This window comes from Ptychodera flava, chromosome 15 (genome assembly GCF_041260155.1).
Source record: "Ptychodera flava strain L36383 chromosome 15, AS_Pfla_20210202, whole genome shotgun sequence".
Lineage (NCBI taxonomy): Eukaryota > Metazoa > Hemichordata > Enteropneusta > Ptychoderidae > Ptychodera > Ptychodera flava.
In genome coordinates, this window is record NC_091942.1 from 4,984,208 (window position 1) to 5,010,076 (window position 25,869).

Genomic DNA, 25,869 nt, shown 5'->3' on the forward strand with positions numbered 1-25,869 from the left:
CGGACACTATTCAGAGCCCATAAGAATCAAGAAGCGCGTCACTAATACGTTTCAAACCGTACGCTCACTGTTTTCATAATATATGTCGGTATGTCCTAGCTCAGATTACTGTTGTGCCGATAGAATGTCCCTTCTTGAAAACTTGAGTTCAGTAGGCCTTCAAAATGTAACTCACTCTACAAAGTCATTAATTTTACAAGATCAGCTACACATAAGTGCAAGGTCAACGGAATATTGTTTTTGTTAAAACTACATGTTTATAAGAAGTCATAAAAACATAATGTGACTTTAAAGTCAATGTCTATCCGGCGAAGATGAAACTTAAACCAACGGAATATGTGTCATATTCGTACGTAGTCACTAATAAGTAACTGTCTGGCTTAGATAAAACGAAAAATAAACAATGACCTGCAAGTTATAATGCACCTATCGTTTTGCGAATTTCTAAGGAAAGCGACCATGGATAACATTAGACTATGGGCCAGCAAAGCCTTTACCCCTTCCCGATCCCTGTCTCCCGACCCGATCACACTGCAAACCAAACCTACAAGTATACCCGGAGCAAAATAGCGCAAAGTTTTAAGCTTATAGGTAAACGTTAGTTCCCTGGTACTGAAAAAAATTATTGACGGAAAAATGTGAACCATTGCCCTCGGCACACGAGTTAATTTGTTTCCAAGAGGGAGATTCCAAGGTACTGACCTGAAATAATGACATTTTAATTAAGGAGCTATTGCAAACACAATTCAATAACAAACAAAGGGGTATATCAATATTTCTGAAAATTGGAATGCTGCGTCCTATTAATAATTTATAGACTAATAAACCTTCGCACAAGGATAGTGAATATCAAGTCAATTATTGTTAAAATGTTTCGGTGCAGAGACAACACCTTAAAAAACTACTGCCTCACTAGATGATCGATATATTGACATGTTTGCCTGGCATAAGTGTAGTGGATCAACAATATTTTGGCAGTAGTTGTGAACATTCAGACTACTACATTCGGCAAAATGTCTTAAACAGGACATTGAACTATTGACATTTTTATGAGCTTTACTATTGAACTTAAGCTGCTTTAAAACATTTTTTCTCTTTTTGCGTCGATATGATTCTGGAAATTTAATGTCATTTAATGCCATGATGATAAGGTACTTTGCTGTAATTCTATGTCCTTTGATTTGTATACAGTTTAGCTACGGTGAGTAGCCCTTTCATTGTTTACAGCAAATGTTGAAATGGTAATACATTGTACTTCTGGTTTTCTGGCTCCGTTAAGAAACGCATAGCTTAGCTTATAACAGTTCCGTCCAACAGATTCATTCGAAATAATTCGAAATATTCATTCGAAAAACATTTTCAAAAACATATTTGTTTGTCTTCGTCTGCTACTGTTTTGAAATGTCTTTTTTAAGATTATCATCTACTCTTTTACAGGGAATGAATGCAGCACGAACCCATGTTTACACGGAGGTTCTTGCGAAACACGGAATGAGTCCTTCCATTGCTACTGTGCTGACTGCTATACTGGTGACACATGTGAGACAGGTTGGTGCTAATTTATTTCTAGTGCACCCTACGATAACGAAAAGCAACTCATCACAAAAGAATTCGCAGTTGTCATCAAAATGTTTTGAGAGCGACTAGAGTATTATTGACGTGTATAGCACACTTAGAGATACTAAAAAGTGTAATCGCTATGACTACAGTGGAAAGGAGTCAGTCCCCTGTGGTTGGTTTCTTTGTGCACAGGTTGATTTTATTTTATCAATTTTGACTGTGATATTTCAAGTGAAGATTCGACTACAACCGTCTGACTGGTTTGTTTATTACTAGTAAGCTTATGAGTAATTTTATTAATTTTGACAGTGATACTTCAAATAAAGATTTTGTCACCAAACCTTCGGACTGCTTTCGTTATTACCTACAAGTCCTTATCTCCTCTCCAACCTGTGTACATACCACATTAGTTGTTCTGCAAATGTTGCCAACTTGCTAATCGGCTGTCCGTATCAGCGGATTAATTGATTAAGTCAACACTACAGCTGTCACACACGCAGTAAAATAAGAGAAGGGGTGAAGATCACAGACACAGTGTCACGATGTCGTCCGTAAAGCTAGTTTTAATATTCGTATAAATAAACGGGCCATGGGCCCGTCGGTGACAATGCGTACTGTCAGAATGCATAATGCTAGACTGCCTTTGCCATCGCTGTGCATTTGACAGGCACCTTTGGCGCTACTTGAGATCTTAAATGTTTTAGGGAAAAGAGAGGCAAGAGCTACCTGAGACGAGGCGAAGATGGAGGGCTTGCGTAACCGCTTTACACCTTGAACAATACCCGTTGCCAGTCTGTATCTCTATTTGTCTGTGGCAGAACAGAGAAAATTGGAGAACACCATGACATTGCACTTTATTATATCGGATATTTACGGCTTGTAGACCATACAATATCGAAGTTAGATTGATAAATGAGGTGAAATATATTTCGGATATTTATCCGCGATTTGACTAATCTAATATCGTCTTGTATCAAAGTTAAAGTCAAACTACGGAAGTCAGGTCGGGCCGGGTCAGATTGGTATCCGCGATTTCACTGACGGGACTTGCCGAGACTTAAGGCACGTAGTAGAGAAGGATATAAAAATTAGATAATTGCATTTTAAACTTCATTGTTGCGTAGAAATGCCATGGAAGTTAAACCATGGAAATGTGGCTTTACAGAGCAAATCAAAATGTGATTCGGGGCGTGCATTCAGTCGTCGCAAACGTCCTACTCCGAAAGTGACAGTTCTTTGTAAGTCAACGTTCTCTCACATTTATGTGTAGTAGCATGTCATGTCAATGAAAATTCACTATTCCGTCTAAGTAGAACTAACATGTCGAAACTTGTAGTACATCGAAGCAAAGACATGCGACGCGACTTTGACCTTACAGAACATCCAAAGCATCTGTGTTTACCTTGTTTACTACTTGACTGGAAATAGGCCTACACTGGATATAAACAGGTTTGAGATCAAAAGGTTGTACTTCCGACTTCCGCCCTGACGGAGGACATCGGACCACGGCCGACTGCATAGTGTAGCTTGGTTTTCTGGCTCAAGACGACCATTTTAGACGGTGTAAATTGGCATGGAGCAGTTCATGAGTACAGTGATGCTTTTGACAATCGTTAAATTTCGATGGATTTCTCTACTTGCTTAGATTGACGTTGTTTCATTACGCTGTGTCTGTCACCCGTTCTCTTATTTAACTGCGTGTGGCTCGGCTGTGGTGTTGACTTAATCAATTAATCCGCTTATCCAGACAGCTGATTAGCAAGTTGGCAAAATTTGCAGAACAATAAAGTTGTATGTACACAGGTTGGAGAGGAATTAAGGACTTATGAGGTGGGTTTACACGTGTAATTTTTTAAACCTTAGGGAATCTGATTAGTCGCTCTGTAAATATTCCTTATCAGCGATCTAAGCGATCTCACGTTTACACGTCATACACAAGGTATAAATTTAGTTCGGGTCAAGCGAAAGAAATAACGCCACCAACAATACAGTAGTCTTCATAACAACGTATAGCCCGTACATCAAAACGACAAAAATCAAGCAAGCCCTGACAGAAAACTGGAGTGAACTTGAAAAAGACGAAACACGAAGAAAAACTGTTCCATAACCAACCAATAATCGCATATAGAAGGAACGGAATATAGGCGACACACTTATAAGCGCCCGACTTTACAAAAACTACCATAGCTCAAACTCAGGTTCACACCAACCTACACAAACACAACATGACCAAACAGTAGACATTCTAGCTTCCCTACCAAACATAAGTGGAACAACATATTATAAAATAAAAACAATAAACCATTCAACACGTCTCACCAATCAAAATGAATTTTAAGCGACTGATAAAGAAAACTCTGTTTTCGAAACGTAGCGCCAAAGGATCACAGTGTCAGTAGTCTCTCCGCTCCAGTGCGGATTAACACAGGACACGTAGATTACGGGTACGTCTCGCCATGGGTAAGCATAAAACAGTTAAACATGATATACACTTATATTATACACAATATCATACACAAAACGCAAACAACCCAAATATGAATGTGTGGAGTTGCTTTCCCTTTACTACCTAAAACTCATCGTAAATTGGCATCGTTTTTCTAGCTCTGCCACTTCGACGGTTGTTGTCGGACACGGACTTGAACTGAGCTCGCAACCGTTTGATTTTGTTGTGGCATTGTTCCGCTGTCCTCTCGAGTCCCTTCTCCCTGGCCTTGGCAGCGACGACTTCATACACTTGCCGATCCCTCGACGTGCCGTCCATCATACGGATGACATTTTCGTCTCTCCAGATTGACATTAGTAGCCTGATCTCTTCCTGCGGCCAATTGTTGCCGCGATCGCGAGAGCTTACTTGAACACCGTTCATTGTGGCAATGACCGCAAGCCCGAAGACAGGATAGAGTTCGGCGTTTAGTTCGGTGTTATGGTCACACGTGTAAATAAGCCATTGTTTAGTAAGGAGCACCGAACCTGGACCAGCCCTCCGACACCGAATTAATTTAGTTCTTTGTTAGTTCGGTGTTGTCTGTTCACACGTCCAACTGACACAGGTTTAAATTTATTCCGGTGTCAACTCCGGACTTAACTCACACGTGTAAACCCCCCTGTAGGTAATAACGAAATCAGTCAGACGGTTTGGAGTCAAATCTTTATTTGAAATATCACACTTAAAATTAATAAAATTACCTTTAAGCTTACTAGTAATAAACAAAGCAGTCAGACGATTTAAATTCGAAATCTTCACTTGAAATATTACAGTCAAAATTAATAAAATAAAATAAACCTGTGCACAAAGAACCCCACCCCAGGGGACAGACTCCTTTCCCCTGTGTTATGACATCATCAAGATTATCACGTCAACAAATAAGCTCTGATCATTATTCTATACAGAGTACAACATGTGTATCGGGGACCCATGTTTGAACTATGGAACCTGTCAAACCGACTTACCAAGCTGTTCATATATTTGCTACTGCCAAGAATTATTCTTCGGCGACCAATGCCAGTACAGTTAAGTACAAGAAACTGCAAAAAGCATATATATATATATATATATTATATATATATATATATATATATATATATATATATATATATATATATATATATATATATATATATATATATATATATATATATATATATATATATATATATATATATATATATTATCTATCTATCTATCTATCTATCTATCTATCTATCTATCTATCTATCTATCTATCTATCTATCTATCTATCTATCTATCTATATAATATATAAAGAAACTGCAAAAAGCATATATATATATATATATATATATATATATATATATATATATATATATATATATATATATGGTAAGCGATATTTATATACTAAATGACCTTTAAATTCATCTGAGACAAATATTGTTAATGATGTTGATCATTATGCTTTAAATGAAGTTGAAACATGTGGCAACAATTTAAATTAACAGACAACAGCAACGTATACTAAAACACGTCAGCAATTTCAGTCCACCTCTGATTGTTGTAAATATTTTACAGTTTTGTATTTTCTTTTGGAGTAATTGCGGAAATTCTCAGATTCTATTCTGTCAACAATGCAAAATTATATATATATATATATATATATATATATATATATATATATATATATATATATATATATATATATATATAATGTAATAATGTCTATATTATAACGCAGGGATAAACAATCTTATCCCCGATTGCTTTGCCATAAAATATGCGAGGAACAATATTTTTATCTGTCTGGTCTTGCCTGTATTTTTCATGCGGCGGACTTTCAAGTTGGAAGAATATTTTCAAAGACACAAAGGAACTGAGAGCCTACGGAGGTTGTGAATTCACTTTAAAGATCAATTGCTACCATTTTACAGGGAACGAATGTAACACGAACCCTTGTCTAAATGGAGGATTTTGCGAAGCAATAGACAATACATTCTATTGCCATTGTCCTGACTGTTATACCGGTGAAACGTGCGAGATTGGTAAGTATTAATTTGCATCTTATCATTTGTTTGCATCCTATATGTCTGAATGTAGCTGTCAATAATATACGCTTAACTTGTTGTACGAACTCATCGGAGCCACTATAGAGTGTTAACGACATGAACGGCATGATTAGAGGTACTGAAATCGCTGTGACAACATAAAAATAATAACTTCATCAAACGTTTCTGATTATTTTATACAGAATACAACATGTGTATCGGGGACCCGTGTTTGAACTATGGATCCTGTCAAACCGACGTAGCAAGCTGTTCATATATTTGCTACTGCGAAGAATTTTTCTTCGGCGACCGATGCCAGTACAGTTAAGTAAACAAACTGCAAATACATAATAAAATGATTCGGAGCATCTATAATTAGGTTGCTTGCAGAACTCAAATTTTTGCTTGTACAATAGCAACACACGACAAGCCCAACCACATATTTTGTTGAATGTTCGGCCATTGGTTTAGTTTCCGAAAGTAACGCAGGCAAGTGAATGAAAAAGGGCCATGAATATACTTCTATGCTGGCGACATTCACGAGAAGCGAATGTTCCAGCAAATAATGATTGTTTGTTATATCGAGAAAAATTGGTCACATTCGAAAAAGAGATGCGCTGACTGAATGGCCAGTACCGATTAGATTTTGATGCCTGTTGCGTAATTACCTTAGGTTCCCTGTAAGGGAAACCGAAATCGGATGAATTTAGAATCCGCAATAGACAATGTATTCTATCCCTAATCATTTTAGGTTTTAATGCCTTTTGTACAATTGTAGTGCAATCCAAGGTACACTTTTCAATATAATGGTAGTATGTGGGATTACACTCGTAGACCATTATGGCCCTGAAGAGAATATGATGAACTAAGTACTAAGAACTATATAATGCATTCCCCGGTGGTCATGCCGGCCATGTAATGGGAGGCACCTCGGAGCAATGAATAGGGTACCAGTCTAAATCACAGGATTGCGAATTAAAGACCTGATAAGTAAAGAGTAGCGGACTCCATTGCTGCATTGGACAGATAGTATACCTCATCCTGTAATTTGGCAAAGCCTCTTGGACGATTGGTTAAATTAAAATAAAAATAATATATAAATAAATAAAATGGCAATTTTTCCATGTTAAAAGCAATTACTCTTGTATTGATGTACCAAATAAACGCAGATGGGTCAATGCTATCACTTTGTCAGCCTGTTTGTCAGTTAGTTTGTCTGACCATCGGTCTGTGAGTAGACCAAATTTGTGGAATTAACAACTTAGAAGTCAAAGCATCTATTGTGGTCAGTATGTTTGCTGATGTTTGGATGATTTCTAGAACTCAGTGTGTGAAATCATGAAGGAGCTTGTTTCACAAGAAAAAAAAATCACAGACTTTGTATTTTTCAAAAAATTTCGAAACAGCTATTCATAAAGGAATTATTATTTTGACATTAGCTTTATGTTTTGGTAAAAATACTATATTTCACACGAGTTCAAATAACACCAGGTATGAACAACATGATTGGAACTAATTTGGGATAATTTGGTCTTCATATTTTTCAAATTTCTCAAAAGTGTTAGATACCCTATAGCTGAATGTTGTGATATTACAAATTACTCATGAAAACAAGTGTATTAATTTAAAAGAAAAGCAGATGAGGTAACATTTGCAGATGAAATTGACATTACTTCACCATTCAATTATCCCAAATTAGTTCAAATCGTATTGAACTGAAAATGCTCATGTGTTTCATTATTTGTTAGCAACTTCATTGAAAGTGTTATAATCAGTATCATGAACAATATTCACCACAGATTATTTCTAAAGGTCATTAAGTATACAAATATGTAACTAGCTGAAATAAAAATACAAACTTTCTTTAAATGCTGTCATTGTATCACCACTTTATAATGCAAATGCGATTGTCATTGTCAAGTCCTTCAAGCTATATATGCCAAACTGTGAAAGCTCATTAGATATGCAAATTATAAATTAGCTGACATGAAAAGGTGCAATGACTTTGAATTTGTTTAAGCTGGTATCATTTGAAAGCTCTTGGAGAAAGAAAAACTTTCACTGACTTAGTTTTTCGAAAATCTATAATTTTATTTTAGAGTTAACACAGTAATGAGTATTTTTATCGGTTGTTCCAAACATTGCACGGTGACCCCTGATTTTTATTGTTGATTCGGTAAGAGAATGGTCGAAAGTTTCATTTAAGAAAGTTTACGTCTATCACTTTTGAGGCTTATATTACCTTAAGTGAATGCAATTTGTTTGCACTCACACATACACTGCTCTCCCAAAGTCCCATTTTTATACAAATTGTCAAATTTACAAAGGCAAGGGTGTATTTGTGTCAGTCATCAGTTTTATAGCACGTTAATCACAAAGTTTCAAACATAGAAAACGGTACTCCCAGGTTGATGTCAAGGTGATAAGTGATTCTCCTTGAAGACGTAGCATGTTTAGTTCACATGAGGCTGCTACTACTGTCTACATTTCTTTATGTGTTTCACCTGCTACCATACTAAGTATTATACTAAAGCTTTGTCGATACCAGTGAATAATGTGACTTCATCCCCATGATAATGATAATGTACGCGATCGAGCATTGTGGCCCCGGAGTTTTTCCACATCTAGTCACTTGCATCGCCAAAACCATAAAATGATTGCCATAATGTACCCCTCCAGGCCCTTAATGGACTCAGGCAAAGTTTGACTCAATTAGCTACTCGACTTCGCCGCGTCCCGCAAAGTTCGTTGCCGACAATTTGGGCAGGGGCAGTACATGATTGTTTAAACATTACACATTCACTATACTAGTGCACCTACCCCATCCGGACCAAGTTTTCTAATACTTTCCAATGGCTTTTATAATAGTAACTTGATTCAATCTATGCTCTCTGTACCATAGATGAAACTCCCTGTCTTAGAAGAAATGGACTCAGTCCCTGTATGAACGATGGCACGTGTTACGTTACCGGAACAAACGTTTACACTGATTACGAATGCCAGTGCACTGGTATTTATGGTGGTGTCAACTGCAGTGACATAGGTAAAGTTGTCAAGAAAATCCTTATCACCTCACAATAGTTATATAATCACACAGTTTGAATGTTAGAATTGATAGTTTTAAGAACACTTGAAAATGTAAAGATTCAGTGTCCAAATAGAAAGTATCCATGGTTATATAATGTCAATCCTGTAACCTCCATAAATGTAATAATCTCCATAAATTTAACATCAACCATAATTGTAATAAAATGTACCCATAAATGTAATATCACCCATAAATGTAACAAAAATTAACCATCAATGTAATAAAAACACCAAACACAATTGTAATAAATGGTAACCATAAATGTAATAAAAAAATCACCCATAAATATAATACTTGTCAACCATAATTGTAATACATCTATTTTGTCGTTGCAATTGAGGAATTAGCCCATAAATATTTTTCTATATGATAACGAAAGCAACTCCACACATTATTCATATCTTACTTGTTTGCGTTTAGTGTGTTTTGCATATTTGAAAGAGTATTATACGTTTCCGTGTTTTGTGTACAGAACTGATTGGCCATGGCGAGACACAGCTGTAATCTGAACGTCAGTGCAGTCGCTGCTCCAGAGTGGAGGAGACTGTATAACTTTAAAGCCGTTTTTTTTTTGAAAATTGCCGTACTTCCTTAATCAGTCGCCTCATATTCCTCTGCAGTGGATAAATTGTGTGGAATAATCGATAGATCGTCTGTACTGCTATGTTGTCCAACTTGAAGTTTGTTCCTTCACTGGGGCTGCTAGGATGTCTAATTTTGTTCTACTATTTTCAAGGTAGTGTTCGTATTGTTTTTACGAGATTGAAATATAGACATATGTTCTCCTCAACATGTTTTGTGTCTTACGTTTCTGTTATAAGGTTGTATATTTGTCTGTTACGTGTTCTGAGTCATCTGTGAATTTTGTGTGGTATCACTGGTTGACGAACTATTTTGACGCTTTCTTATTTTGTAATTATCAGTGTCTAGAACTGCAGTTCCACTTCCATCATCTAACGGTTTGATCGGTACCTCGCCGTTTTCTGATAGTGTTCTCAATGTATTCTATTCTATGTTTCGGAAAGGAAACCTTGTTTCAGGAAAGTATGCCATAACATTACACTAGTCTTATTAAAGTTATTATTTACTAAGGGCATTTATAAACAAATGATCACATATACAAGTTCACGTTTATTACATTTATGGTTGAGTTTTATTACATTTATGGTTAATTTGTTTATTACATTTGTGGTTGCAGGTTGTTACATTAATGGTTGACTGTTTTATTACATTTGTGGTTGATTTTATTACAATTGTGGTTGATATTACATTTGTGGAGATTATTACATTTATGGAGGTTACAAATCCCTCAACATGGACAGAAATCTAATGTGAATTCTAATGTCAAGTGATGTTCAAAAGGTTTTTAAAAAACACAGAAAATATTCTCGTAAATCTGAATCAGGGTGTTTTCTGTCAAGGTTTTGAAAAACTGAGTGAGGCATCCCCCGAAAACAGCGTGTTAATTTTGAAAGCTATGAGACATGGCAGAATTAAAGACAATGCTTTGAGAAATGACAAAAAAGACTTGCACAAGTAACTATTAACATCATTTGAAAAAGACAAAATGAGATCGTCACTGGAAACACACGAACTAAACAAAGACAGCTTTGAAACAAGCAATTTGAAAAAATAAAATTGGAAAGAGTCAGGTAATCCAAAGGGGCTCTTAAATTAAATACGACAGGCTTCAGGGGACAAGTGCGAATTTGGCCACGACAGTCACCGACTGCGACGGACAATTGCTTAGGTTATTGTTAGATCGATGCGAGATATTTTCAGTTTCCTCATCAAGCATTGAGTGTTTTCCAAGTATTAATCGATTTAATATGATTAAAATTTGCTGGATTACCGCTAATTCAAACATTTTATAATAAATTAATGTCAAAATTTACTGTGATCAAGATGTATTTTCACCTAAATTTAAAGCTCGTTGATTGTTATATAATCCAACATCGCTAAAAGACCGTTCAGCTTTAGTAATTCACAGTGTTTTACAGTAAGTCTTTCATCCTTACCCTGCTCCACTCCCTAATAACACGATGGCGAAGGAAGTTGGAAGTGTTGTGATGTGGTATGTTGTATGTGTACATAACGTCATATGAAACTAATCAGAAAATCAAAAAGGGCTCTCGAGACTGTTTTACAAAGCTTTGTTTGTTTTCGACTTTGTCGCCAAATTTACACAGATTTATAGCAGGTATATGCGTAATTCCGTTGATGCACAGTAGGTATTGGAGTTGACTGTTGGAACTGGTCAATGTAAAATATCTACATTTACGAACACAGATCAAGGATCTTCAAAGCGCTCATCGAGATCATCATAATATATTTTTAATGTTTACAAATAAATCGTCACATGATTTCTGACAAATGAGAAACTGAGTCCATCGCCTATTGCATTTTAAGTATGATCGTGCTAGTAAATGCTTTGTCTTATTGTCATTGATATATTGTCAATACTTACATTCAGATGATTCAGTTCATAATACTCTATGACAAGCCAACATGTTTCACAATATTTCAACAGATGTATGCTCGGGGAAGACTTGCCGAAATGGTGGCTCATGTGTACTGGATGGGGATGACAAAACAATTTGCCGCTGTACGGGGAATTACGTAGGAGAAGATTGCACAATATTACAAAATGGTAATCCTTGTAAAACTTAAGTTATGGTCGCAATTTCATGATTGAAATAGAATGCGCCTCGGCACGCTTCGGCACAGCTATTTAAACTCTAAATTTTCACAATACCTTTATGATCTACTACACATTCTAACTCATTTGAAGCTTAAGTAAATGACATCTAAATTAGTCATGTTTTTGTGAAAATTGAAATGAATGTTCTTCGCTTAGAGATAAAGCAAAATAACGATCATTTTGATTGCATTAAACATGTCGGTAATAAATTGTCTACAAGAGATATGTTTCATTTGGACCAAAATTTGCTCTTTAACCCCTGGTCTTTATTCATAATTTCGAAAAACAGTGCTTTTACATGTTTGGCAAATGAACACAAGCTCTGCAAGCCGTTTAAGACATATAGTTCGCCAGATTTGCAATGTTTGCATCAGTTTTAGCGGAACTTGCAACCAAACTGGTATTAAGCAAGAATATTTGATCATAGCACGCCAGCGATATTTAGTGATTGCTTCCTTGTAATTCTGCTTCCGTGCATGCACTGATAGGAAGCCCCTTCACTGAGCACGTGTCTGCACCGGGACTCTGAACATTACAGCATTCATTGTCTTGTCGATAAGGTGTAATTGCGAAGTTTGAGATTCTTTAGCTTTTATGACAAATGTTTCCATTTATTTCAGTGACATTTATCAAAAATACCACTGTCATGTGAAAAGCTCTTACTTTCGCTTTGCATATTCCGCACGACTAGTATTCGATCATTGTAAGTCTTTCTAGGTATTGACTTCATCATAGGTATATTATTTTCAATTAATTTCGGTGGAGAAAAATGCATATATTTTCATAGCATAGCTGTATCTTCGGCGAAATCGGCCGATTTCGTACAGATTAATCATACAAAATGATGATAAATTAACAGGTAAAATGTTTTGCTTTGGCGGGCCTGTGACTATCACAATAACAAAAAAATACAGCTGCCTACTAATTTTCGTACGTATATACGTTTCTCAGAGAGATAGCAGTCCGGTTACGTGAACTAATATTCTATTATTACAAACAAGCAAGTCCTTAAGGTAGAACGCGCCTCGGTTACAGATATTTCGACTCTCAAGTTTTTAAAGTTCTCTTCAGATCTACCACTTTAAAGGGAACTCATTTTAAAGCTCTTGAGTACGAAAATATTTCGCCGTGTCCGTTTTTCGAAAATCGAAAACATTATTTCCCCAACAGAGTTAGCATTTCAAATTTCAAATATCGGTAAATGTTAGCTAATTTGTTTTTCTAGAACTAAAACTTGAACGATATGACCCCTTATTTTATTCTTAATTTGGTAAGAGAATGGTTGAAAGTTTCATTGAAGAAAGTTTTAGCACACTTTTAAGTCTTTCACTTTTGAGGCACATGCTACCTTAACAGCAGACGTATTGTATGTTTTACGCAGATGATTGATGATTGATCTATCTAGCCGATATTTGGCAATTGACTTTTCCCGTCAAAGACTTTTACCCCTGCTCATGCCCAAAAGCAGTATTGACGTATTGTGGTTCCACATGTCTTCGAGTTTCATGTCTTAGTTAGAAATCCAGTGCTATTGCAACAAGTTTGATGAGCATGTTTACAAATGATTTTACCAGCATTGAGTGACCCATAAATGTAATAGGAGGCACCGTGGCCCAGTGGTTAGGGTAACAGATTCACTGTCAGAGGGTGGTGAGTTTTATGGGTACCTCATCCTGTAATTGGGCTAATGCCTGTTGGATGATGGACTGAATTAAAAAAAAAAAAAAAAAAAAAAAAAAAAAAAAAAAAGTGATCTTTCCAAACACCTTCTTTGAAATTACCAGTTACTTGTGTAAGTCTGCCTTCCTGCCTGTACGTACTTCAACTGCATGAATTTGAAATGTGTTTGAGAGTACGTTTATTTCTGCATAGTTTGCGTCTGTGCAACGCTTGCATCACCTTGAACACACAAGAATTCCACGATATGATCTGAGTGATGAATACTAATTCAGAGCATGCTGTTTGCCGCCTTTCCTAGATTTAGACGACGACTCGATCTACTGGTCTTTCGACGATATTTTAAATGGCACATTCATCTTGGGTGTTCCCAATACATGGTCCCAGATCTTTGGTGATGCTCTGCTCGTACAATCCGACATTGGATTTGGTCATGCTTTGCATTTAAATGGAAACAACCAATGGGTGCACTTAGGCGATTTCTCTCAGGAATGCATCGGCGATATTAGCAAATGTGGTGGCTCATTTTCTTTGACAATGTGGATTCGCGTAACCCCCACGATATCGAAGAAAACACAATACGTCATCACCAATACGGAAAAATATGGTGAGGGGTTTTACTTTGCACTGACGTCTGAGTACTCCATCTTTACTGTCCGTTTTGACACCAGAGTATGGAAAGTAACGTTCAGACAGTCGTTTGACGAATGGTTTCACCTGTATTTTTTATGGAAGTATGATGTAGGACTGCTTGTACACATTGATGGTAATTTTGTCGACGATGATCCACAAGGGTTTGAAGAATCTACTTCCATATTAACAAACCACGCCGTGGGAAATGTTTTCATCGGTAGGGCCAAGACAGGTGGTCACTTTTTCAATGGTTATGTCGATGAAGTCAGATTCTACCGAGGTGAGTTTCTGATCAGATTTACTTTTGTGATTCAATAATATGTCTATTGGAGTCGAACTTGTAACCAGGGGTACATATTTACTTACCGTTCATGAGCTATCAAAACACCCTCTATAATGATTTACGTAGAGGTAGCTCGCGCCTAGAAAATGAAAGATTTAAACTTTCGTTAAACTTTCGTACAACAAACTGTCAACCATTCCCTTTCAATATCAATAATACAGATAACTGGACATCGTGCAGATTTTGGTACTGTGACCTGATACTTACCAATATATGAAATTAAAAAAACCCCGCCATCTCTGTGTTCTGTCTATTTGGAAAAGTAAAATTCCCGATTTATACAAAGCTGACCCAATGAAAGAGTTATCTACTCCGAGAGCTTCAACATGAGCCCTTACAAGTTGTTTGCCAAAAATAATATTTCAATGTTAAAGAGTCCGAATATCTGTCCCCGGGGCGCACTCGACCTTCATTGTTGTTGTTCACCCATTCTACTTTTCAAAAGGGGCTGTACTAAAGTGACACATGCGTCTCAGAATGCATTTGTTTCATGAGTTAAGATGTCGAAGTATTTAAATTAGAAAAATGTGCCCAACAAATACAAGCGTTCGAATCTAAATGTGAAATAAATATCTTTTAAAGTCCAGGTTCAATTGAATTTAATGCGTTATAAGTCATACAGTTAATGAGGTTATACAGAATAGAATTAAGCAGTGGACTTCAAACAGACACGTACTAATGTAACACACATTTTGATCTTAAAACAATAGGTTCCGGAGGTCTATTTTTCGACATAGCCGAAAACAAGGACGTTATTGGCAAAGACAACTTCCATGATCTGAGTTACTTAACAGACACACACGTCAGCTATTATCAGCTGGAGGAATGGGCATATAACAACTCTTGGTTGATGATCGACTTGGAAGCTCATGTATATATCACTCACGTGGTTGTAATGCTGCAAGCAAACAATACAGGTATTGTTTATCGTCTAAGCAGAATACTCTCTGCGGAAGTGAATAACGATTTGTCCATTACTTTAAAGTCATAGTCAATTCAATCACAGACAAATATAGACAGACTAGAACGCGGCACGCCTTTTGTTCCATGGTCGTCTCGGTAGACTAGTGGCTTTTCATATTAAAATGAGCTTCAAAGGTGTTTAAAATTTTTGAAGGCTTTGTTTGTGGTTGATAATTGCTCGAGATTATGCGAAAAATACGACGAGATGGCATCGTACTGTCAGTCGCGTAGCAACCATAGTTACTTTGTGAGCTCTCAGGCCAGAAACACTGCTTCACGCCAATCAAAACATAACATGCCGGCAGTTTCATAAACATGTCCTTCCTTGACGCACGTGTAAAAAACGGTATGACCGACCGTAAACCATTGAGTAAAAGCAGACAGTATCGATAAAAGACTTTCAAATTTCGTACAAACAGACTCATTATATATTCATAAAAATATGAGAGGAATTTTTAAAACGGTAAAACTCACTTTCCTGAAGCTCAAAACACTCCCGTTTTCGCCAGCACGTCAATTCCGCTCAGCATCAAACGACAACAACAACACAAACTTTGCCGAAAATACTTTCGCTCAACAATTGGCGAATTATCGAAGGATGCATGGTCGGCACTCTTCGGAAAAGAGAGGCGAGAGCAACCTGAGGCGAGGCGAACATGGATGGGTTACGTAGCCGCTTCACGCCTTAAACAATACCCGTTGCGAGTCTGTGGTTCAATGAATTTATTTCAGTCAATAACTCAGTAAAAGTGACACAAATTGATAAACAAGAGGGAGTTGAGTGGGTTGCATGGTCATGAAGAGACAATCCAATAACACAAGCACATTCTACCTAAAAAATTATCTTCTTTGATTGTACTAGACTGAAAAATTCAGCCGTGTGCGGGCGCACCCGTGCACTGCGACCTACGACCCTTTACAGTAGGTGGCAGTGCGCCGGAGCGCCCGCACACGACTGAATCTTTCAGTCTATGATTGTACCTTCTATCATCGTTAATGTTTTGTCACTACTTTTTCTATCAAAGAAGAATTACATGATCGATTTTAACAAAAACGTGTTTTACAATTATCATGCTTTTGAATTAAATACCCACTGTCTTACCACTCAAAGGTTTCACAAGTTTTTCAATTCTTATGTTCTATCGCCCTGGCATCAAATGCTATTTATTAACATCTAACTTAGGAAATAATATGTTAAATCTTACATTTAACATCTATTTACGCCACGTGAGAGCAATCTCAAAATGCTGACAATATTATCATTTATCACTTACTAATCACGACATTTTATCTTTTTGTCTCACCTAAGATGTTGCAATCACCGTCAGTGAAGACTACCAACCAGGTAGTGGTAACCAATGTGGACAAATAGTGGAGATTAATGAGCAGACCGTGATAACCGTAAAATGTGGCCCAAATCTTAAGGGACGATATATCTTTGTAACGTTCTCATCTTTAAATCTACCAATCTATACATCACTAAGTGAAATCGGCGTTATGAGTAGTAAGTGAATATTTTTCGTCCAGTAAGAGAATTTTCTTCGCTCGCTCTAGCAGCGTTGGGATTAAATTGCAATGAAACATCATGAATCACGTACATGCAAAATAATCACAATCCATAACACTAGGTCAAAATACGTAATACACTTCATAGACACAAAACAGCACAGAACAGACAGTAAAGCATCGATACACACAACAAAGTCAAATTCAACACAGTCCTACATGGTTTCATTAGGTCTGCCAATATGTATCAGTTTATGAACAATGGAATGAAATAACAAATCAGTTAAAATACGTAATAATATGACGAGAATCTACAATTACGACTATGGTGGATTATTGAAAGAAAAATGTTTATCCAATCATATCGATCGGGCAGACTAGATTGTTTTGTTAACTAGATGAGGGTATTGATAATACAATATTCAAAGTCACATACTTTTGTGTATTCAGACATAAATAATTACACCCATGAAAACTCGTTGTAACGGAAGCGTAAGAATGGAACAAATATTCAATATTTAACCCCTATTTAAGTTTCTAGGTATTTATTATTCAACACTAGTGCATGGCTTGACATCTACTGATCGACAGACATTATTTAAAACGTCGTCTTTTGGTACAATTAAAGAGACTTAGTGGAAACCCAGTGTCCCCTGTTTTGAAGATATATATTTATCTTACAGACATACATTATGCCGGATGTGCTCTAATGGATTTGTTTGACATCTCATTTGAAGAAGTATCTGGCCAGTATACTGCAGATCAATGTCGACGTATGTGCAAGAATCTCCCTGGTCGAGCTGTAGCTGCGGTTGTGCGTGACGAATGTTACTGTCTTGCAGACTTCCCCTCTGATGACAAGTTTTCCACTCATGGCTGCGATGCCTTGTGTATAGAACGCTCCGGCTACGTGTGTGGTGACAGCAACGGCTATTCATTGTTTAATCTCAGTACCGTACCAAGTTATTTCCGCTTAGAAGGACTAGCAGGCGCTTCAGTTGATATTAACAAGAGGGAAGTAGAAGTGGGCGAACTTGTGACCATTGAAATTACATGTGCAAACACTGCAAACATAAGCATCTTTAGATCATTATTGGCCATTCAGGATTACCACCACCAATTGGTCGATCTTATCGAGCTAGGAACAATCGAGTCTTTCCCGGCATACATCTATTACCGATTTCAGAATAAAGGGTCCCACGACATTAGTGTTATTATTGTCCATGAATTTGATCGCTTCTATAAATCTATCCTAGTGAGGGTCTATACTGTTGTGAACGAATTAAAGTCTTCAAACATCACAGTATCTGCTCCTCCCATTGAGCTTGGCGAAATGACAACATTTTTTATTCGTGTGCCGTCTGGATCTAATGCAACTTGTTATCTGTACCCCGGTGAAGCAGGAACCAGACTTCATATATCGATTGGTTCTAACGATTCCATGATTACTGCACAGTACAAATATAATGAAAGTTCAATCTACAATGCTAATCTCACGTGTGCCAACAGAAAGGGTACCCTCGTGTATTCTCTGTTTGTATCCGTATTGACAGCGCTTACACACATCTCCATGTATTATCCACCATTAGTGACGTATGGAAGTCAATACATCATATCCTGGGAGATTAATTCCATAGCAGGGACACAAACTACCCTTAACTATGCAATCAACGGTGAGAAGACTGTAGAACGAGGACAAACATGCATGAACTGTAGTGCGATAACATTTAATCACTTACAGTACCAATGTTCGGGTACCTACTTGTTTCTTTTGGATGCAACGCAAGCTCAAATTCAGAGGAATTTTTGGATTGTATCGTACGTGACAATTGAAGAAGAAATATCAAACCTCGAAGTAAGAATGAATACTGACATTGTTGCGGGAGCGTGGTATTACTATGAAGCGAGAGTCAGCGGTGGTTCAAATGTCATTTTCATCTGGAATTTTGGTGATGACGCGATAAATTTTATCAGAATAAGTAAAAAAACGGTTTTAACTGATATATTGGCTTATGTTTACGACTCAGAAGGTAACTACAACATAAAAGTAACCGCAGTCAATAATGGCTGGTTAGTTTCTAAAGACGTATTGGTAAGAGTGAAGCCACAGTGCCTCCAAGCAGAGGTACGAATCTCCGGCGAACGAGAATATCCAAGAAAGTTTGAGAAGTCAAAGAAAATTTACTTGAGTTCTCTGGTCGAGTTTCAGTGCAACAAATCTGAGAAGGTCTCAATACAGTGGTCTGCTATCGACACACGAGCTTCAAGACCATTCCAAATTGCGTCATCTGGACTTTCAGATATAATGTTCATGCCAAATACATTTCCATATGGGAGCTATAAGGTGACAGTGGAAGTAAGCTTAAATGGGGTTCAAGACGAAGCAAACTCGGATTCAGTGCATCTTGATATCATACCATCTGAGCTAGTAGTTGCTATATCTGGGGGTCGTTCTCGATCATCGGGAATGAATCAGAATCTGTATCTCAATGCAAGTGGTGTGACGTATGACCCTGATGAAGTGCTTGAGAGATCAGTTGGCATCGTCTTTCGTTGGTATTGTAAGAGGAGCAATGAAGACCACTATATTGTAGAAGGACAAACTTACAGTGACATAGTTATTCCAATACCTGTTGAGGGCCATCCGCAATCTGATGGTCCGGGTTGCTTTGGCACTGGAGCAGGCAGACTCGATTTTGACGGGGCTATACTGCATATTCCTCCGGGTACATTATACCCCAATAGGGCTTATTCGTTCATGGTTCAAGCGCAAAAAGATAACAGAAGTGGCAGCTTTAACCAAACCATTCAAGTCCTTTTAGATGACCCACCCGATGTTGAAATTCGGTAAATTAACAACTTCTCTTTATGTCCGAATTATGAGTTATTGTATTATAATTTTAAAGTAATAGTAAGTTGTATGTCGCGTAAGGTCGAAATTTACTTACCAGTTTTTGAATTAACTCCCACTTCAGTATACCAATATCAATCCATAATACAGACGACCTTTAATCTATCATTAATGGTCATAACTTCAATTTTATACCCATGGTAAAGCATGCTTTGTCGAAGCAAGATTTAAAAGAACTGCGAGTAGCGAACAAAAAAATTTGGTGTATCGAACAATCTTTTTTTTACTTGTAAAACTGTCAGCGATATTCTTTGATTTACCTGTTACTTCGTGTTTCTATTTTGTGTCATTAAGATGCATTGCCAACTGTCAACTTATAAAAAACCCAGATAGCGAATTTTCGCTGATGGCAGAATGTGTTAACTGCAATTTTCTGGAAGAACTTATCTCCTGGCAACTTACAGACGTTGAGGGCGTTCCAGTTCCAGAGTTCACGTCAATGGTGTCAACTGGTGAGGATCTCTCTGGGTCACAATTGATTCTTTCAGAATTTAGTCTTAATAAGATCTTAATCGTATCCACATTAATTGATTTCTATTGATGGCATTTCAACTTTCACGCAGAAAATAATTTCTCTTCATTAATATAAGAAACGTCTGAAAGGTCATTCAATTATAAGATTTGTGTGATAAGTTATAGACTGAAAACTGCCTTTTTCCAAACAATCATCTTTTTTTAAAATTGTTGCCAAGCAAGTCATTGTTTGCAATGATCAACTGTGCATGTCTGCGTGATTTATGGCTCTTCAGGACACAGCCAAATTTCGTAAATAATGTTCTGTAATGGTGACAAACTGATATATAATGTATGTTCCCACAACCTGACAGGAAAACATGAATCTGTTTTTAGGTGTCAATTCAGAAAGTCTCTCCTTCTATCCGAACGTGTTTAAAGAAGGCTTGCGATATAGACTGAAAGTTATCATACAAGTTGCCGACTTAAGTGGATTTAGAGAAATTGAATTTAGTGTCAATAGGAAACCATTTGGAGGTTCTTGTAAAGTGTCTGAAGCAGGTAAGCTGTGTCAGTGCTCTACTAATTTTTGTTGTTGTCAAATGAATGTTTAGTCAGTACAAATTCGAATTCGTCATATGAAATATATATGTTACATTGATAAGACAACTTAAAGAAGCCATGTTAACCAAACGATTATGCCAGAATCTTTTCCTGGATTTACATTGAAATCTAACTCGAACATTCACATCAACAAGAATTCGAGGGGTCGTCAGTGGCCAGACGACCAACGTTTTGGTCCAGTTGAGATTTTTTTTGCAAATTTCATTTTGTTAGTATTCATTGCATCGTTTACATTACACTGATATCACTAAAATGTACATTACAATGACAGACAAAATTATTCGAATGTTATATATGTGCTATTCTCAGATAATTGTGGACAATTAATGACTTAGGCTCTGAAACAAGAATTCACATTTAGCACATCTTTAAGATTTGTTCGATTTGTAAAAATGCCCAATATTTAAAGTTAGAATACAAAAATTCATAGAAATCAATAGTGAGGCATTAAGTATCAGATATGAAATTATCACTTTCTTCAAAATTATACCTAAATTTTAATTTCAAGGCGGAGTCAGCTGTCCTAAAAAGTATGTAACTGACTGTTCTGGTTGGCGGGATGACGGAAATGAAGCATTGTTATACGAGTTTAGGGCTAGACCAAGAGGTAACCAACAAGGACCATGGAACATCATATACTTTGGTATAGAACCAAGAACACCTGCCAGCTATCTACCAATGGGAATAGAAGATTATGACTACATAGTTGACATCAGTCTGCGGATAAACGATCAGTATCTTTCCTATGCAGAAGTTTTTCTTACGATACAGGTAATGAGCCAACATCTATTCAAAGCATGCCCCCTCTACCCACTGTTGAGAAATGCCTGCAGCTCAGTGTGATTGTTATTCGTGGTATTAGTGCTGTACTTAGACGATGTTTGTTTACTGGAGGACCATTCGTGTTTTTTTTTGCTTTTTGATTAAAATAATTGTATCTTACACAATGTTTGTACCTGCCAAGTTTTTCAGGATAAAATGGCATACCATCTTCTAGGTCACTTCTTTCCAAATGTAACGTTAAAAAAAGCCAAAAAAACTCGTGAACTCAGCAGTTTCCCTTAAAGACAAATTATTCAAAAAAAAAGTAAATAAAACTAGTTGCTATGCCAAGAGATAAAATAAAATCTGTAAAAGTCTATAAGCTACTTATCTCAGCTGGGTCGACAACACTCCAGAATAGAGTCATACAGTGAGACAAAGTGAACAGTCCTTTTGCTTGCTTGAAGACTTGAGAGCAAAGTCCACCAAAGTGCAAAGCCTAACAGTATAAATCCAGTGTGGCAGTGAGGCAAAGTGAACAGTCTCTTTTCTTGCTTGAAGATTTGAGAGCAAAGTCCACTGCAGTGCAAAGCCTAACAGTATAAATCAGGTGTGGCAGTGAGACAAAGTTCTATACTGCTGGAGTTTCTAAAGTCCTGAAGTAACACGTCTGTGACAGGACCTCAAAGATTGTCTGACTAAAACCACGCTGCCCCAGTATTTATACTAATAGTTATATAAGAAAACAAAGTGCAGTCCAGAACTTCTTTTGATATACTAATCACTGCTCTAAAACATTTTCACCTTAGACTAATTTCAATGTCAAGGTCCTGAAAGACAGTATGTTCTGGTTTAATTGAACTCAAGATTGTGAGAAAAAATGATCTACATAACACAGCCCTTCTTTAAAGAAAGAAATTTTTCAAAACAAAATCTTTCTTTTACAAATGTTATTAAAAGTGTGAACAAACTGAACACGAGAGAGACAGTCTGCAATTAAATTGTCTCTGCCCTTGGCATGTCTAATGTCAAGGTTAAACTCCTGTAACATTAAGCTCCATCTTGACAACCCCTGAGTTTTGCCTTTTAATTTCTGCAGAAAAACAAGAGGATTCTGAACAATATAAATCACTATTGGCTGACTTGAAACAGTTTCATAAACTTCAAAATGCTGTAAGCTAATATCAAAGATAAAGACTTTTTTTCAATTGTAGAGCAGTTTTTCTGCGATTTGTTAAATTTGCGTGAAAAGAAGCAAACAGTATGATATGTAAATTTTACTATAACCCAAAAGGGATACGAAGCCCCACACACTCACAGCAACATCGCCTAGCTGCTAGGCCTCACACAAAACCAGTTGGCCACTGCTTCCAACCCAAAAAGAGTTGGTCACAGTAACCGACTTAGATGTTGCAATTCTGTGCGTGACCGAACAACACGGTGTGCGTGGAGCAGACGACACAGACACAGTACACACACATATAGTAATCGGAAAAGCACGAAGCTTCGGTCTATCCCATGAGTATCCTCTTGTAATAAAACAGCTCCAGCAGCTGTATCACTAATTCAAATGGCAAACTGAAATCTCGTGCAGACATGACTGGAGAACTTTGAACTATGACTTTAAGTGTATCAAATGCCTTTGCATTGTTCTGACCAAAAAAACTTTACTTTCTTGTTAAGTAAGTTAGTCAAAGGCACAGTAATGGTGGAGAAATTTAGACAGAATTTTCTATAGTAACCAGCCAAAACACATCAATTGCCTCTTGCAATTTGGTATCAGAAAACTTGAAATAGCACTGATTTTGGCATCAACAGGTTTTACCTCACCCTGTCCCACAGTATGTCCAACCAAAACTCAGATTTGGCTAGGTTGACAGCCAACATTGCTTTACTCAGTCTCTCAAAGAACTTGCGCATGAGTTTGGTGTGTTCCTCCCTGGTGTCGCTGTACAGGACAACATTGTCGAAGTATGCTTTGCACCCTTCTTAACCGAATATGAGGTCGTTTACCATCGTTTGGATTGTTGCAGGAGAGTTCTTCATTCCAAATGCATTACCTTGTACTGGAACAAGGTCTGGTGTAACAAAGGCGGATATTTCACGGGCACGATCCGTCAGAGGAACTTGTCAAAATCCATTAAGTAGATCAAATTTTGTCACGTACTTTGCTTTTTCCACTCGATCAATGCAATCATCAATTCTCAGGATTGGAAAAGTGTCCGTCTTTGTGAGAGTATTCACTTTCCTGTAATCCGTGCACATACGATAGCTTTGATCTGGCTTTGGCACAAGAATACACGGCGATCTCCAGTTACTTTTACTGGGTTCAATAAAGTCATTGTCAAGTAGATATTTGACTTCTTCCGCTCTTTCGCTTTTGTTGGATTCACTCTGTAAGGATGTTGTTTCACTTGTTTACTGTCCCCGACATTAACATCGTGATAAATGATGTTTGTCCTCGTTGGCACATCTTGGAACAAGTGTTTGTATTCACAGATCAGTTCTTTAACCTGTTTTTGTTGTGACGGCTGGAGGTGTGCCAACTTTGACTCAAGATTTTCCATGATTTCTGAAATCTGGAGCTTGACCGAGCCCAGCTTTGAATTTAGAGTATTTTCACTCAAGCCAGTTTCAGTATCGCTACCTTGAGAGTGGTTTGAACTGACAACACTGACAGGTTATGTTACAGAGGGATTATTCAAATGCTTTTTGGCAGGTACTGCAAGCTTGTAGATAAATAAAATATCTCTCTTCTACAAATGATCGCTGATGGCATCAGTGACATTAGGCCTTAGTTAGTGACCACTACCTATCTGACTTACAGATTGATATATGGTGGGTGCCACATGTGGGGCAGGATGCGCTTACTATTTTCAAAACACCTGACATCACTTCTTGGTCTTCTGATCAGAGGTCCATATATCTTTCTTTCATGAATATGACCTTGTTTGTGTACCGTCTATTTACTGTCTGTTCTGTGCTGTTTTGTGTCTATGTTTACAACTATTGTCTTACGGATTCTGACCTAGTGTCATTGGATTATGGATTGGTATGATTGCGATTATTTTCCTATCTAACTATGGCTTAAGCATATTAATGTGACATAACTGTTTTTGTTTTCGCCTGTCAGGCGTTATTATAATATAATTTAATTAACTTAATTTCTTATCAATTAGATAGGGACAAAAGTAATGAGCATGGAGTGGTTTGCCAGGAACCGGAAGAAGAACAAGAACTTTTTGACTGTGCTCAAACTTCGAGGTGTTTTTATAATATTTGACTTTCATAGACTGTTGAGATGACTCAAGATTTTCTCTGGCTAATTCACCTGAAAAGTTTAGTGATGTCAAAATTGTCAGAAGTGGAGAATTTTACTGTATATCCAAGCTCTAAACGTTTCTCTTCTACTTGTATTCGATATTCTTCTAATTCTCTATCCCTTTCTGTTTCCTCACTCTCTTTCTCTCTTAATTTGTCTTTCTTCCATTTGTAATTCTCTCTCTTTCTGTCTTTCTTCCATTAGTAATTTTACCTTTTCTAAAGCCAATTTCTTAAGCTCCAATCAGCCTGCATTTCTAATTTGAATTTTCTTAGTTCAAATGTAGACTCGGGCTCATAATGATTCTTCATAAGGCCTGAATTAACTGTGTGTTTCGCAATTGTATACTGAATTTCCTTCTTGCGCATGGATCTTTTGACTTCTACTTCTAGAAAATCTAATTTCGTGCGTTTAGGTTGTCTTTTTCGAGGGAATTAAATGTGCCCTGATCAACATCCTCCATAAATTTGTCTGGCTTGAATTCTATCATGACGGCACTTTGCTGAGTTCACAATATACAGTAGTCAGGTCAAGCTTGGCGAAAATTGTCAAACTTGTCTAATGGCTCAAAATGTGCAGATCCTGAACAAGCCCCCAATTTTGTTACGTGAAAAAAACAAACCCTGTGAACTCAGCAGTTATCCTTAAAAACAAAATTTATTCCCCCCCAAAAAAAAACTGGTCTCTAAGTCAAGGGATACAATAAAAACGGTAACAGTCTAGAAGCTACTTATCTCAGCTTGGTCGACAACACTCCAGAATAGAATCATACAGTGAGACAAATTGTACAATCTGCTGACTTTATTTGATACTTGAATGCAAAG

The 25,869-nt window shown here is 37.1% G+C and overlaps 1 protein-coding gene across 2 annotated transcripts in view; it reads left to right on the forward strand.

Moving 5' to 3' along the window:
* The first annotated feature begins 830 nt into the window (after window positions 1-830).
* The window catches only part of LOC139150976 (polycystin family receptor for egg jelly-like), a 47,350-nt gene continuing 22,311 nt past the window's right edge, over window positions 831-25,869 (forward strand). For both annotated transcript variants that reach the window (XM_070723465.1, XM_070723466.1), the window contains exons 1-14: window positions 831-1,201; window positions 1,438-1,548; window positions 4,954-5,073; window positions 5,949-6,059; window positions 6,266-6,385; window positions 8,965-9,105; window positions 11,681-11,800; window positions 13,830-14,441; window positions 15,215-15,421; window positions 16,777-16,971; window positions 17,657-19,820; window positions 20,179-20,336; window positions 20,734-20,898; window positions 21,470-21,732. In XM_070723465.1, coding sequence (XP_070579566.1) covers window positions 1,126-1,201; window positions 1,438-1,548; window positions 4,954-5,073; window positions 5,949-6,059; window positions 6,266-6,385; window positions 8,965-9,105; window positions 11,681-11,800; window positions 13,830-14,441; window positions 15,215-15,421; window positions 16,777-16,971; window positions 17,657-19,820; window positions 20,179-20,336; window positions 20,734-20,898; window positions 21,470-21,732 — 4,563 coding nt within the window. In that variant the 5' untranslated portion in view covers window positions 831-1,125. The remainder of the gene's footprint in view (window positions 1,202-1,437; window positions 1,549-4,953; window positions 5,074-5,948; window positions 6,060-6,265; window positions 6,386-8,964; window positions 9,106-11,680; window positions 11,801-13,829; window positions 14,442-15,214; window positions 15,422-16,776; window positions 16,972-17,656; window positions 19,821-20,178; window positions 20,337-20,733; window positions 20,899-21,469; window positions 21,733-25,869) is intronic.